General features: G+C 35.5%; 1 protein-coding gene across 3 annotated transcripts in view; it reads right to left on the reverse strand.

Moving 5' to 3' along the window:
- The window catches only part of THOC2 (THO complex subunit 2), a 49162-nt gene that overhangs the window by 29636 nt on the left and 3988 nt on the right, over window positions 1–15538 (reverse strand). For all 3 annotated transcript variants that reach the window (XR_004148311.2, XM_021548460.3, XM_031504792.2), the window contains exons 2-11: window positions 13588–13643; window positions 12346–12437; window positions 11430–11481; window positions 9312–9382; window positions 8499–8620; window positions 7609–7742; window positions 6355–6521; window positions 5566–5658; window positions 3064–3219; window positions 11–183 (exon numbers count right to left, since the gene is read on the reverse strand). Coding sequence is in view for 2 of the 3 variants with exons in the window: in XM_021548460.3 (XP_021404135.1) it covers window positions 11–183; window positions 3064–3219; window positions 5566–5658; window positions 6355–6521; window positions 7609–7742; window positions 8499–8620; window positions 9312–9382; window positions 11430–11481; window positions 12346–12437; window positions 13588–13643 (1116 nt within the window). In the remaining variant the exon portion in view is untranslated. The remainder of the gene's footprint in view (window positions 1–10; window positions 184–3063; window positions 3220–5565; window positions 5659–6354; window positions 6522–7608; window positions 7743–8498; window positions 8621–9311; window positions 9383–11429; window positions 11482–12345; window positions 12438–13587; window positions 13644–15538) is intronic.

The following is a 15538-nucleotide window of genomic DNA, read 5'->3' on the forward strand; positions in this document are numbered from 1 at the left end:
GTCACTTTACCTGCGGTACAGAGGCTCAATTGTCACGTGGACGAGCTGGCAAAGCGCGATTGCAATCGGCTTGTGCGAAGTAGAGTAAAATGGAGGCATCTGATCCATTATACTTTGTGCATGGTGCCAATCACCAATTTTTAATAAGGCTTCCAATAAGCCAAGTTTTTGATTATCAGGAGGCTGCAAGATAATAAAGAAAAAGTGTGTTTATAAAGTCTCCTTAACACATCTCCTTAAGCAGCTGCAATCCACAGCTAGAGAAAAAAGCCTTGTATATCAACCGTGTAATAACAACATAAGCAAAATAAAACTGAGCTAGACATTTAGATAGTAAGAAAACACCAAAACAAGTTATAAACCAATCCATGTAGAATTTAACATTTAGATCAAAGAAAAAGTTTAAACAGAAATTTATAAAGTTGTCTGATGTATGCTTGATCACGTATTTTTTCAAACTGTCACAATCTATTGCAGCTTGTTTCCTCACAGGACATTTTAAGAACAATTCAAGCATTTAAGAATCCTTTATGCTGTGGGTTTTTTTCTGGGTTTAAAAGCACAAACTTCTCTTGCAAAAGCAGATTAGAATAATGAAAAAGCTAAGCCACACCCAAACCCTTTCTCCATCCTAGTTTGCCCGTACAATAAGTTTCACATTAGCATTTATTCTAGGAGACTCTAGACTTAAGTGCAAGTCTACACAAAGTTTTCCCAAAATTCCCTTTGTAATACAAGCATAACAGGAAGCAGGACTCTATAATTAAGGTCATGCCTTTATTAAAGCACTTCTTAAGGGGCATGGTATTGATATGTTTTATTATTATAAGTTAGTTTTCCCTGGCCCCCAGTGACTAACAGTAAGGAAAACTAGCTGTAAGTAACTACAAGCCTAAGATGATGTTTACACCCAGGAAAGAAAAATTACCATTCTAGGACAAAATGTTTTTACTATTTTAAAGCAAAATATAATTTTATTTAAACCACACAAACAGAGAAGGCCAATTGATAAGAACAATAATTACTTAGAAAACAGACACTCCCGTGGTTCTACAGTTTGTTCGGCTTTAGTGGTTTTTTTCCTCTTTAAAAGTTTAACACTGGCAAATTTTTTTCTGATAGTTTTGAAAATAGAATAGCACATGGTAACATGCAGAGGAAAGCTCCACAGCAAAACCAAGCAAGGTCTCTATTCATGCTGAATTGTGGAGCTCACACACTGCTTTACTTTTGGGTAAGCAAATTCTGACATGAGCTCTCCAAAAGCCAAGACATGTCTGGCACAGAGGGGTCACTCTGGAACTGCTGTCAAAGCCATTCCTGCTGCCCACACTCTGACCTGTCTGGATGTCCTATCACACAGTTATGGCAAATGCATTGTAAAAGGCAAAAGTAAGCAGCACTTTGTCAAGACTAAATTATTCATATTAGAGTCACGAGATAGTAATGAATTGTAACCACACAAAATAAGCACATTATGGATGTAAAAAAAGTCAGGTCAATACTTTTTAAACACTGCTTTCCTTATGCAGGCACTTATTCCATGAAACTGTATCAAAATAGTATATTAAAATGATCTGCTGAATACAATGTGCCTAAACTTAGGCTGACAGCACCTTTCACATGCAGTTACTCTCCTAACTGCTATGAAGTGCGCAGCTAAGCACATACAAAAAATACTTTTAACACAGAAAGAAGCTTTTCAAGAAACAGCACACATTGCGTAACAGTGTGTGCAGTCACAGAAATTGCTTTCTGTTAAGAAGTATAGCTCTCAATTTTCCCATCACACAGGCACAGACTTTGTCACTTTAATCCTTCAGAAAAATGCTGCAGTTTCTGCTAAAGATTAAAATTCCCTAGTTCTTAATTCTAAAGCTTAGCCATGAAAGCTGTCTTAATTCCTCTGACATTACTTGCAATGCAGACACTCTCCATGTCCCATCAAGAGTTTATTTTTCCATCAGAAGAGGGTGACAAGCACCCTTCAGGAAATTCTGGGCAGTTCCATCTTACAGCAGAGAAGGTGGGCCAAAGCAATGTGGTGTAAGCAAAAGGCAGGAGATCAGAAATCTAAAGTGAGTGAAAGAAATAGGCAGCAGCTGTGGCTGCAGTTGAGCATCAGAGGGCAGGTGCTCGAGGGAAGAAAATAGAATTAGCTTTATCAAGCCAGGAAAGAAAAATGAAAGGAGGAAGGAAGGTTGGAGATTAACAGAATCAAGGTGGTGTAGAAGAAGTAGGACTAGGTAGATAAACCAGATTGATAAGGAATACAATAGGATACAGAAATACAAAAACAGAAACGACCAAGACTGATGGAACCCTCCCCCAACTCCAGCATGCAACTTAAAAATGCATATATCAAGCATTTCTTTTTCTTTTTTTTTTTTTTTTGTTTTAAGTAACGTGTTTAAGAAGTACTTAATCACTCAAATGAAGATGACAACAGAATGGCCTCTAAGAAATCAAATAACTTTGTTTCTAAAATAAAGCTTGGACACACTAAATCAAATTAGAGCTAGGGCAACATAAATCTGACTTAGTAGGAACTTAAATTAAGAGTATAAATTTACACATATGGAGATACAGGCTTAAAAGAGAGCACAGAGAGCAGTTACAAGTAAACATCTTCTGTTAAAAGCTTTTCTAAAATGCAGGACAATTACGCCAACATTCCTAAGTCTGGCAAATCTTTATGTCCCAATTCCTGATTAAGAGAACTAATGTCCTTATTTTTATGACATCAACTAGGATTACACTATCATGAACCCTAGAAGTGTATATATGCTGGGGCATACTTAGTGGAGCCAATACAAAAAAAAGGGAAGGAAGAAATCAATTAGCCATTGAACCAAGAATATTTTATGCACAGAAATCCAGAACAAACCCCAAACCATGCGTTTTTGCATGTTCAATGTAACAGAGTGCAGTTGGAAGACAAATACAAGCCATTCGAGAAGCACGTAACTGTTTTTCAAATAAATATAAATATGTTTCTATAACAATTGTTTTGTTTTATGTAATTCAAATAATTTTACTGAAAAGAAAGCTATTCAGTTGCACCTTTTCAGTCTTCTCCTCCTCTTTTTCCTTTTCTTTCTCCTTTTCCTCAGTCTTTTCAGATGATAAGACGACCATTGTAAGTTTTCTGACAATTTGTTTAGCTTCCACTATGTCTCGCTTGTGTTCCTCAATGATGGCATTATCCCCTGGTAGAAGCTGAAAAAACAGAACATTTTATCTGAAAATTGAAGTGACCAACTCCTACTGTGGATCACCTGAGCTTGGAGAAGAACCTGGTCCTCTCTTGTTACTAATCTGACAGTGTTTCAGGGTACCAGTTTCTTTTCCTTGCTGCCATTATCCCTAACAGGGAACTACACTAAGAGCAGACAATTCTGAAATCAAGGACTCGTGAGAAATTATACCACTCTACTTCTTCACAACTATTTGTTGTCCGAGTCTCCCTTGCCCTCCAATTTACCATCCAGCTATAGCTTTATGGTGACAATTACACACATAATCCATGATAACATTAACAAAACTCAGTGCCTTTAATCCAAGTGAATATTCAAAATATTGCTCATCTAAAGGGAAGAAAAATTTAATCACCAAGGAAAACCAGGTAACCTACTTAGCCACACACTTTCATTGCACATTTATTTTAAAGAAAAAACGTTTAAAGCTTACCTCATTTTTAATTTATGGGCAATGTGGGTTAAACACATGTAACATCTGTTCTTTAAAAACCATCTTAAGATAAGGTACCTAGTATGACAAAAACCTCAGCATAGTGTTGTACTTAAGAATAATCAGGGTGAGGAATATAAATCTACACTCAAAAATTAAAAGGTCAAGTTGTGAGACAAAAGAAGAACTTTTTCTCACAAAGCCAAACTTCAATTTAGCTCCTGAAACCAAAATCACATTTTCGCTGCAAATAAGTAAGTAACCAACTTACTGCAGGGTCATGACCTCTTTGATGCACTCCTCTTTTCTTCTAATGGTTTTAACGAGAGAAGATTTTTATTAGGTTTTCTTTGCCCAAGCTGATCATTGAAGGATGACAGAATTCCTCCATTTCACAGAAATTTGGGGAAGAATCAACCCCACTTGGAAAGGTAAAAGGAGCTGCATTTTTATCATTTGAAAACAGGAGAACTACTAGGCTTCCCCAACAAGTATCTGGTGTGGAATTCCAATGGGTAAATTGTATCTTTAGGATGCCATATGTTCTATATGGCTGTGTGTATACACACACTAATTGAGAACAGTTTTTACAGGCTTGGAAGGGCAGGGAAGGCAGAGGTGGGAACATTCTTAATATGATAATCCTGGCAGTGCTCTCCTATGGGAGCCACACAATGGACACCCCTCCAAACTCAACACCTACATGCTAATTATTTGATTGAAACCTTCATAGCAAGTTAAATTAAGCCTGAACTGAAAAGAGATTTAAAAAATACACCATCTCAAACATGAAGTGACAGAGAGACTGGCAGAGAGATTCTGGAATGAGACTGAGAATCACCATCATGCAGGTGAACAGTGCAATGACTGCAGGGACCCTCAAGCCTAAGCCTGGCAGAAAACATGACCATACCTGCACAAGTCTGAGCTGAGATTGCACAGGCAACTGTAACCCCAAGTCTGAGCATGTTTTGTAAGCTTACAAACATTCTCTTAAAAACAAGCGTTATCAACACACATTTCTCACTCCACACCAATTATCTGACACATGCACTCCTACTCTTGCTCCACCCAACACTTTTTCAGCTAAAATACTCCTATGAAGCCAGGGACAGTTACTGGTGAGTCAATATTGATGAGACTGTGACTCAGGCTATGAAATGCCTCACAAATTAATGGCAGGACTACATTCCAAACCTTTCACACATGTAACTAGATCTCTTTCCTTGATTTCAGTGGAAGAGTTGAATCTTAAATTTCCTAAGACTATTCCACAGATATTCTGATATTAAAAATTCTTGTATAATGTAAAATTAATTTGATAACTACAACACACTGTTAAGCATTCATCAAAATGGAATGTTGGTTGGTTTATAAGAGAATAAGTCCATTTCCTTCTTTCAACCTAACAAATGGTCAGAATTCTTGTAGAGAATGAGAGGCCTATACAGGAACCTGCAAGCATTAAAAAAAAATAACCATACTATTAAACTAAAACAGTATTTGGAGCCAATTGTCTTACCACTTTTCTCAAAAACTGATCTTGTAACAAAAAACTTGATGGGTCTAATTCTTAAGCAAAATTACTTAGGCATTTACCTGCAGCTTCCTACTCTACCAGAACGTAAACAATCTGGAGGATGTTCACCAATAATTCAAATAAAGTTTATCAGCATTCATATTTGAATGTGTGCTTATTTGTGTATGTGGCATTAAGAAAGCACCGAAAATGTTAAGTCACTCAATATTGTACAGCTGCAGGTATTGCACAGAATATAACGAACTTGAAAATTTAGAAATAGAATAAAGTATCTGATTTTCTTTTTTTAAAATGTCCTCAGCTTTGGCATCTAGCAGAGAAGTACTGTCACTTACATGAACATAAAGATCTTCCAAATCTATGAGATTATGTTGCAAAAGGACAGCAGCAACTCTGTATAAGGAGGAAGGGGTCTCACCACTTGGATCCTAAAATGGACAACATCAAAATTTAAGAGAAAAGTAATCAGACCCAGCAGAAGATTATAAAACAGGAACCACTCGATTTCTGTTCAGATGAAACATATTAACCCACAGTTCTACTTGTTACCATCTTATTTTAACAGCTATAACTTCCAACTCACTAGACTTTACTACAATACACCTTCAGTTTTTTGAGAAACAAGAACTTTATCTTCACACCCTATGGTTCTTTTATGTAATTCCTAATTGTACATTTTAAAAAACCTCTTGAGTATATTATCAAATATCAACCATGACTCCCCTGCAAACATGCTCCTCACTCCTGGGGATAAGTCCTGTTTATAATGTACAGTCTCTTTGTTCATGCCAGTCCTTACATAACTCTACAAGTTCAAGTGGAAGGTATCAAGATTGTTTTCAGCTCTTTTAAGAGAACATTAAGCATTCTCCTGTAAAATATGGTAAGAGACTCCCACTCAAATAATGAAATTATTGCTTTTAATACCAGAATTTTGCAACTTAAAAACTAATTTCTGTGTAAGAAAAAAAAAACCCAAACCAAACAACAAAACAACAAAAAAACCAAAGAAAAAACAAAACCAAAATAACAAACAACTGCAGAAAATCTGTTATTACTGACTACAGTTCTGCAGTTCACCCACCACCCACAAACCCCAAAAATTAAGAACAGAAATACATTACCTGATAAAATTTGAATTTGAAACCAAGGATATGGCATAGAGTTTGAGGCTCACACATGTACATGTAAGACTCTATCAGTGGTACAAAGAAATCATCATACTCAGGCCTGCACTCATAGACTTCTAGAATGATATCCAAAACTCTGTTAGGATCAAGATTGAAGCATCCTAGAGGAGAAGGACAGAGCAGAAAAGCTTAATTTTCATCTTCACTCTCTTTCTAAAACAGAAATGGATTAATTTTTTAAATTAATTCTTTTCAGTTAAACTTGAACCTTTATCAGCAGCAAAATAATCTTGATCATGTATAAATACAGCACTGATCATTTTGATTTGTTAAATATTGAACTACACAAAAATACTAAACAGGACTTGCAACCCAGATTACAGCAAAAGCAGAAATTGACAATTAAAGGGAACATTTAATAGTTAAAAACCTGATCTCATCAACAACATAGAGCCAGCAAAAGGCATGGGCTGTGGCTTCTCTTGTATTATCACACATATTCATTCAGACACACAAATCAGCCAGCTAGTACTTATTTTACACCCAAGAAAATGTTCTGGTTTGAGCTAGACCCTGATCCTCCTGGTGGTACTGCCCTGTTAATTCAGCATTATTGCCAGCACAAGAGAAAAGTTTGTTTATTTGAAGGGGAAAAGGGACTTTTTTATAAAATGGCAGCATAGCCTTTTGCCCATTACTGCACTGGCACCATATCAGACAGGCATTGGTGCAAAAATCAATATATTTTAAAGAATTCTTTATTCAAAAGGGAAGTGTAAAACAAGGGTAATTACAGATATTTCCTGTTTTTAACATTCTCCACTTTGTGAGATTCTCATAATGACTCAACTTAGAAATAGGGAAAAATCACTAAAAAAACTAGATAAAGGAAGAACATTTACTACTTCTCATTTCTCTTCACAAGGAATCATTCATTCAGTATCTTCAAGAATAAAATAATGTTCATGCATTGAATTGATACATTCAATAGCAAAAAGCATCACTTTGTTATGCTCCAATATGCCTGATAAGCACATCTTCAAAAGATGTTAAAATCACAGCATGCTTATCTATAGCTACATCATAAATTCAATATTTAAGTATACCTACACAACATTCCCAAAATTAATTTTTTCACAGAAATGGGAACTTTAAAATACCATAATTATATCCAAGATGATCTACTTTCTGTAGTCATAAGATCATACAGGAAAACCAATACCCACATTCTTTCAATAAATTCCTTACCTATTAAAGATTTGATATTTTCAAGGATTAAATCACTAGTGATATTTCCAGATAAGTCTTGACCCAATTCTGCAATGAGTTTTGCATAACCTTCATTCTCCTCTCTTAGCAAATTAAACTTCTGTTGCTTATAACTGCAAATAAAGAGAAATTAAATACCGTTGTGTAACATGCATCTAGTGAAGCTTACTTATGCTCTTAGCAATTTGTTATACAAAATGCTAATTTTGAACACATTTTTAAGAACTTGATATTAACTTGAGCTGTTGCAAGAACTATTAAATGCAGTATATGAATACCTGTAAGGGAGCACGCACTCTCCAAACAAATCCAGCTCTTATTTCAAATGCAAACAATTAAAAAGATTAGACTTACACTTAACAGGAAAGCTTGTTCTACACACTACTGTGGAGAACTGCTCTCTGGCAGTCCATGCTTAAGAACCTATTCATGTTTCATGCAATGTTCTTTCACACTGAAACATTGGATGAAGAGACAGAAACCAAACATACACCAAAAAACCATAACCCGTGTTGCCCAAACTAAAATAACTATGTTTGCCTAGTTATGAAAACAAAACCTATTCTTAACTGATGCAAGAACGATAATCAATTTAGTTATACTTTGTAAATTCACGTATAACAAATAAATATTAATTAATCTGTGTATATGGAATCCCTGTAGCAAAAGCTATAGTTAACATGAGAAAGATTTTATACTTCTCAAGAGTTTGAGAACTAAGGGCTAACAAAATTCTTTTGTCAATGGGAAGTAAAAGTGCAACAAAACACATTTCCCAAAGAAAACTGAGTACTTGGTAGAAAACATTGTTACCAGACTCATTGCCCATCCCCACCCACTCCCCAAACACCCCTTGCCCCAAAACTTACAATAGTTTTGTCTTTATTTTAACAGATTTTTGATTGAACTGTTGAGACTGCTTGATGAGTCCCAATGACTCCAGTGTCTCTGGATCTAAACGCTCCTTTAGGACAGTGTCAGATACAAGATACTAAAAAAACACCAAAAACACACACCAAATGTATCAATTACAAAGACCTAGAAACCACACAATTATTACTTTATTCTACATATGCTTTCTAACTACAACAGAAAAAAGGTTGCATTTTGCTTCAAACACAGAAGCAGACAAAACTGACACACTATTAACTGAAACTGGAATTTTACAGTGGTAGATTTTATATACAAGAGCACTCTGAAGAAACAAGCCCTAGAGTCTAATTAGTGGTTACCAAGCATACATTGCATAGCATCCAGGGACATTACTACCAAGAACTGCATATATACAAAGCGTATTCTTTATTTTTTAAGAAGTCTTATTTTCATATGTTGAACTTTCCTACATATCAAGCTTATTCCATGTGTTTAGGAATGCTACTTCTAAACACAAGAGGAGGTTACATAAAGAAGTGCACCTCAAGGCATAATTCAGAAGCAAAATTTCTGGTAAACCAACAGATGGAAAAACTTAAGTTCTCTCAAAACTCTTAAAAGAGCTCAAGACGGAGCGATACTATATTCTTCTATCACAACACTTTGGAGAGAATTGTAAAATTATTTGGGCATTTGGAAAACACTCTTACAGTCTTTTCTGGGGAATAAAATCCAGCTTCATCATTCTTATTTCCCTTATCAAATTCTGACATGCATTTTTTCCAAAAGACTTCCCAGGTGTAACTTACCAAACAGGCCAATACCAGCTGTGTAAAATGATCCCTCTTATTTTTTTCTTCTAAACAACTTGTTTCAATATCTACAAAAGATGATGGGGGAAAAAAGCATTTTTACTTGTGAAATTTTGAGTTTCTTCTTTTAGTAACTGTTCTGATAAATACTAATGATAACACAAGGCAAAGAACTTATTAATAACATGGCAGTTTCTTGCCACTTCCCACCTATTCATCCCCCATGAGATTCACATAATATTTGGTGACAATTCTCACACATCCACAAGTCTCATGAAAAGATAAAACAGAAACCAGAGGAATGCTGCAATAATTTTTCTTGCCATTCTCTGTTGCAATAACATTTATGGCAAGCATTGAAGATCAATAATAAGCACAAAGCCAGAAATACAAACCACTGAAGACAACTGCATGATCCCCACCTTAAGGCAATGTTCTAATCATTTTTCCTGCAGCTTCAGAGAACTACCATTTACTGTCTGTCTGCAGTCTTTTAGCAGCAATGGTGCTGTATTACCATTAATTTCTTCTGTATTGTCAACTACTGAAAGCAATTTGCTCCTATGGGAAGACAGGCCATGGAACACTGGCCAGGAAAGCAAACCTTCTAAAGCAGTTTTAAAAAAGCACATCATTACAGGAAGTGAGGAACTGCACAAGGAGTAGAAAACTCCATAAAAGAATGCATTACAGACATTACAATAAACAAACTAACAAAATACCCACCACACATACCCACAAAGAGAACATCAGCAACAAATATGTCAGAAAGAAGACCCTAAAGTGATGTAGCAGGGTAGAAGTGGAGGCAACAGACCAGCCAGATCTGCCTGGACCTTAGCAGCCAATACTCTCAGCCAAAGAACAAGCTGCAGTAATAAATATTTCCAGTGTATGTGGATGAGCGGACAAATTAAAATTCTCTCATAGTGAAACACACACAATTGGGTAGAAAAAGTCCTGATAGCAGCAAATAGTTATTAGAGTAAAAAAGGGGTTGGAGGAAACAAGCAAGAAACAGTCAAATGTCCTTTGTCCCAGAGTTTGAAACCCAGCTCCTTAGCCATACTATTCTCTGATACTAGTGAAAACGTGGCATTTGGCTACACACTCATTTAAAGTAAAGAGGGAAAAGAAAACTAAATAGAAAAAGGCAGACAGATACACTAGTTTCAGGTATTTAAGTAGTTCAAGAAGCAGCTACTCAAGCCTTCCAATGCAGATTAAAAAACAAAAGGACATCAGTGTAATACTACATTGTGAAAATTAGTTATCACAAAATGATACAAGTACACAGAATGAAACAGTATGAATAAAACAAAGTCAAAATTTATCATCCAGATGTATAAAACCAAGGCTGCACATGCAAACTTAATGAGGTGCCTCTCTTCACAAGCAAGCACAGCACAGAAGATGTCTCACTCCTTCAATACACAGAACACACAGGACCTGTGATGAGCAGATCAGTAGAAGAATTTTCTGAAATTTGTTGAAAAACACAGACATGGAGCAAGACAGAAACTGCAGGCAGTTACAGTTGGAAGACATGAGAGCAACAGCTTGGGATCAACATCACAACATAAAAATCCAGAAGTTATCATCAGAATAAGATATGCACACCTTTAAAGCCTGCTCAGCTGGCAGATAGTGACTTAATGCCATTTGCCCTTAGATTTCTGGACAAGTAGCTCCATTTCACTAACAGTGACTGTACAGACAAAAATAGTTACAGAATACATTCTAAAGAGAAACTATCTACCTACCAGTAAGTCAACTTTTATTAAAAATATTTAAGAATGATAACATCACTAAGTCATTGATGCCATTAGCTAACATCCAACATTCTTACAAGCTAGCTCCTTTAACTATTCTTGGCAGATCAACTTCCACTGCCTTTAATAGGCAAACTTCTGGAAACTATAACAGAACAAAACAGAATGAAGAGACATTAACAAGTGAAGCACAGATACACTGAGGAAGAATCACATGCTTTGTACAGATAAATCATGCTTTACAAATTTAATGAAATGCTGTGAAGACATCAACAAGCAGATATACAAAACATTAATTTCTCCAAATCTGTTGCAGTGCTGAAAGGAAGGGAACCCAACTTACCTAATATGCAGAATACATCAGCTAGGATAGAAGGCATGTCTTCTCGGAATTCCTAAGAAACAAGATCCCATTTAATGAACACAGAAATTCCAATATGCAAATTTAGAAAATGTTTGCATTATATAAAATAATGCTTCATCATAAAATTCTAATTAATTAGTAATGTATATTTGTATATTATTAATAATTCATATTAATAATGAATATGTTTAATTACTGACTAATATCTAATGTAAGTGCTGTGCTAACTATTGATATGTAGTGAAACCCCACAACCTTGAAATGTAATTTAAGTGTATTTTGTGATCAGGGACAAAACCCCCTGGTTAGTCCTTCCACCTCTTTAGCTCAAGGCTCTTTATCCCTCTGTGAGAAAGTGACCTGCAGTTTCTCAGGCACCACACAGATTATGATTTCCTACATGCCACCCCAACAGCAAGGTGCCCTAGAGCCTTGCCTTCCCTCAACATCAGTGCTTAAGTTCAAAAAATCAAAGAAGGTTACACTAGATTATTGCAACACATTTGTCCTTAATGTTCCATGCACATCAAAACAGCAATTTACCAAAAATAAGAAATAATTTCTGAAGATTTAAACCAGGTGGCATTACAGATGTGCTGCATGAGAAAGTGACATTTATTTCTAGCATTTATTAACAACTTCACTTATGTGCCCTTAAAAAGAGACTTAACTTTTAAGTTTTGCTGAAACATCTATTCCTCACCATGAAAAGGGAAAAAATGGAACCCTGCCAGTCTACATATACATCAAGTGTACGCAAATGAAGAATTTGACAAGAATTTCTTTTTAGACACATCAAAGAAAAATCTCTTGAATATTTTCCTGCTTGGATGTTATCTGGCCTTTTATAAGAAAGATTTTGATAAGTATGCAATTGTTACAAATATATACTTACTATGACATCACCAAGAACATTAGAAGCTTGATCATGCTTTAAGTTTCCTCTGACAACGTGGTAAGCAAGCTCATACAAAGCCTGCTGAATATCTGTTGAAAGACAAGAGGTGACTAAGGAACATATTAGCTAATCCTAGTCTGTTAAGGCAATGTTTACAGTAATGCTGCAGACTTCAGACAACAGACACGTAAAGGGGATATGCTTCCCTTACCAACAAAGGAGATAAATTTTAATCTATTAGCAATAATAAAGTAATCATCAAAAGCTAAGATTTCACACAGGCATAAAGTGAGCAATGATCCACTTTCTCTGGAGAGTACAGTAAAATGGGAAGAAAAATTACCATCCTGGATATAGTAACCTGAGTCTTGACAGTTGGCTTAGCAAAGACACTTTTACCTTCTAATTCCCATCCATATCATATTATTCATACATAGAACATGTTCTAGTACCTTTCCCAGTAACGTCTCATCACAAATATGACCTTAAAAACTATTTCTCTAGAAGAAAGTAAAATTTACTTGTAGAAAAGATGCTTGATACGGATTATTTTTCATTTTTTTTAAGGAAAGTCTCCTACAACCACTGAATGCAACCTTAAAAACGCTTGTAATAAGCTGAAGCACTAAACAGAGGTATTCCACTTGAGAAAAACCTTGCAGTGTAAACATGGTGGTTGTAAAATCAGCTGTGATAAATCTGTAAGGTTCTTAAATAATACACAAAAATGTTGTGGCTTTACTATATGAAAAATAACAAAAGCCCATGCTTTCACCTTGCACTTTTATGGTTTGCTCAGTAAACTATATTCAATAACAAGTTATACAGATCTTAATGTCTTAAATCATGCAGTCAGTAATGTGGTGACTACAAACCACTGTGGGTGAATTAAAACAATTTATTTTTACACAGGATAATTTCACTTTCACACCTTGGGGTTCATATATTTAACTTTTAAAATAAAAGCTAGTTTTATGTTGAGTTTGCAAAATGGAATTCCATTTTCTACAGCACAGATCAAACACTGGATGATGCTGCCATGACCCACTACAAAAAAAATCCCTGGATGTTTGAAAGCAATCCTTGTAGTGGGTGTTTGTATTTGTAGTATTCATCTTTAGCACACACTAATGGTCACCATACATGAACCTTCCAAGCACATACATGCAAAGGTACCATAATCAACTGTTTCCAGGCTTGTTTCCTATTCAACTAAAACCAACAAACCACACAACTTACCTCTGAAACCCACATCATGATTTTTGTTTTCACTGAGAGCACGACACAGCTGCACACTAAAATAAAACAAATGTTTAAAAAAATCATTAGATATTAGCATACAAATGTTCTGGTTTCTTTTTTCATTGATGCTCTGGCTAAAACAGCTTTAGATGTAGGCAGTTGAAATGGATGATATTTTAATTTCTCCGAAGTAAAACCTAATTCAGAGAACTTACAGCAAAGAAACACAAGATTCCCAATAGATCTCAAACACATATAAATATTCTTCCCAACATTATGCTTCCTTGAGAAAAGTAAGAACAGGAGGCAATGTGGAAGCATGGAAGTCCTAGCAATAACCTACTGTCATTATCTAATGACGATATGCTTCTCATAGAATAACTATGGTAGTTTTCAAACTCATGCCTGTAAAAAACTTTTAACATTAAATTATGTGCATGATTTCCTCATGTAATATTTCACAAAGAGTAAGACAGAATTTTTTCTTCTAGTCCCTAAAAAAATCCACTCTAGGAAGCAAAAGCCTGTCATGTTGCATTGTCACTGGCTGCTCCCAGGGTTTCCTCAAGCAAACAGCCACATGCAAAAAGCACTCCAAGTACTGTGCAGACTGTTACATGAGATCAATTAATAGTTCTCTGTGTTAGAAAATAAATGCTTAAAGAGCAGGCTGCTTCACTGCACTGACAGCTTAGAAATGGACATGGTTCCAAGATGTAAGGATCTTCCCTCTTCTCTACCACTACTGTCACCCCAGCAAGAGGTTTCAAAAGCAGTTTCATATTTAAAAGTGACAGTATTTAAGAAAGGTAGTGATTTATCTTTATCATAACAGACACCAGGGAATAATTTAAGAACTTTTGTCACATTTGCACATTTTCAACCAAAAGTTCACATATTTTTCAAGTATCTTTCACGTGCAGAAACTGAGGAGGGTATCAGAGCTATGTCTCAGTCCTACATAAGATGGCAAGCCTACAGTTTGCTGTGGGAGCCATTTTAAGCTGTCTCAAAAAATGCAGATATGTGCAATTGTTACGGAGGCTTATCACGAAAACTAACAGTAAAAAATAGTTCTGTAGCAATCTATTACTCATTCTATTTGCATCCTATATAGATTACCACTAGCAGGACTAAACAGCTGTTCCAGCATCAAAGAACTATAATTAGCAAATATAAGGTATACACACCCTTCAGACAACTGGAAACTAGGGAGTTTCACACATAACAATGAGCAGAAACAGAACCTCAGCAAAAAGTATGGCTAAGATGCCATAATACTATTGAGGATAATGCAATATATTTGGAAATAACCAGAATAGAGACAGCAAACAGGAGAATAGGTATTTTATTTTTCATTAATGATAAGTAAATATTTTTTTAAAAGAATAGATTTTTCTCCCAACTGTTCCCAAAGAGTGTATCAATTTAATAAAAATAAATTTTCTTAAATTTTAATTACTTCTTCATAAAGAAGGTACCCTATAAGCACTCATTTCTGAATTCTGTATACAAATAACAGTAAATTGAAACATCAGATGCCAAAAAAACTTTTCTGAGATAGACACTTCGGCCCCTATGTCCTAAGATGGTATCCTCAACCAGGTTACAAGAGCAACAACCCTGTTGGCTTGGACTGATAAGTTCTCTTAAGTACATCTTAATACAAAATCAGAGTTTCAACCCCTTTTCATTCCCTCTCCAGCAGTATCAAAATAGTATTAACAACACCACGTTACTTTAAGACCCAAATCTGCTTGATCAAAATAGTAAAAAAACTCCAAGACGATCTGCAAATCAACATGCTTAATATTTGCAATTAGAACCACCTGAATTATTAAATTGGAGGAAAAAAAAGAGGGCAAAAGTATTTCTTTTTATGATTCTGTTCTTTTCTAGAGGAATTCTCTCAAAGCAAGACCACCTTTTCTGTAGGGGCTGCCAGGCA

Source organism: Lonchura striata, chromosome 14 (genome assembly GCF_046129695.1).
Source record: "Lonchura striata isolate bLonStr1 chromosome 14, bLonStr1.mat, whole genome shotgun sequence".
Lineage (NCBI taxonomy): Eukaryota > Metazoa > Chordata > Aves > Passeriformes > Estrildidae > Lonchura > Lonchura striata.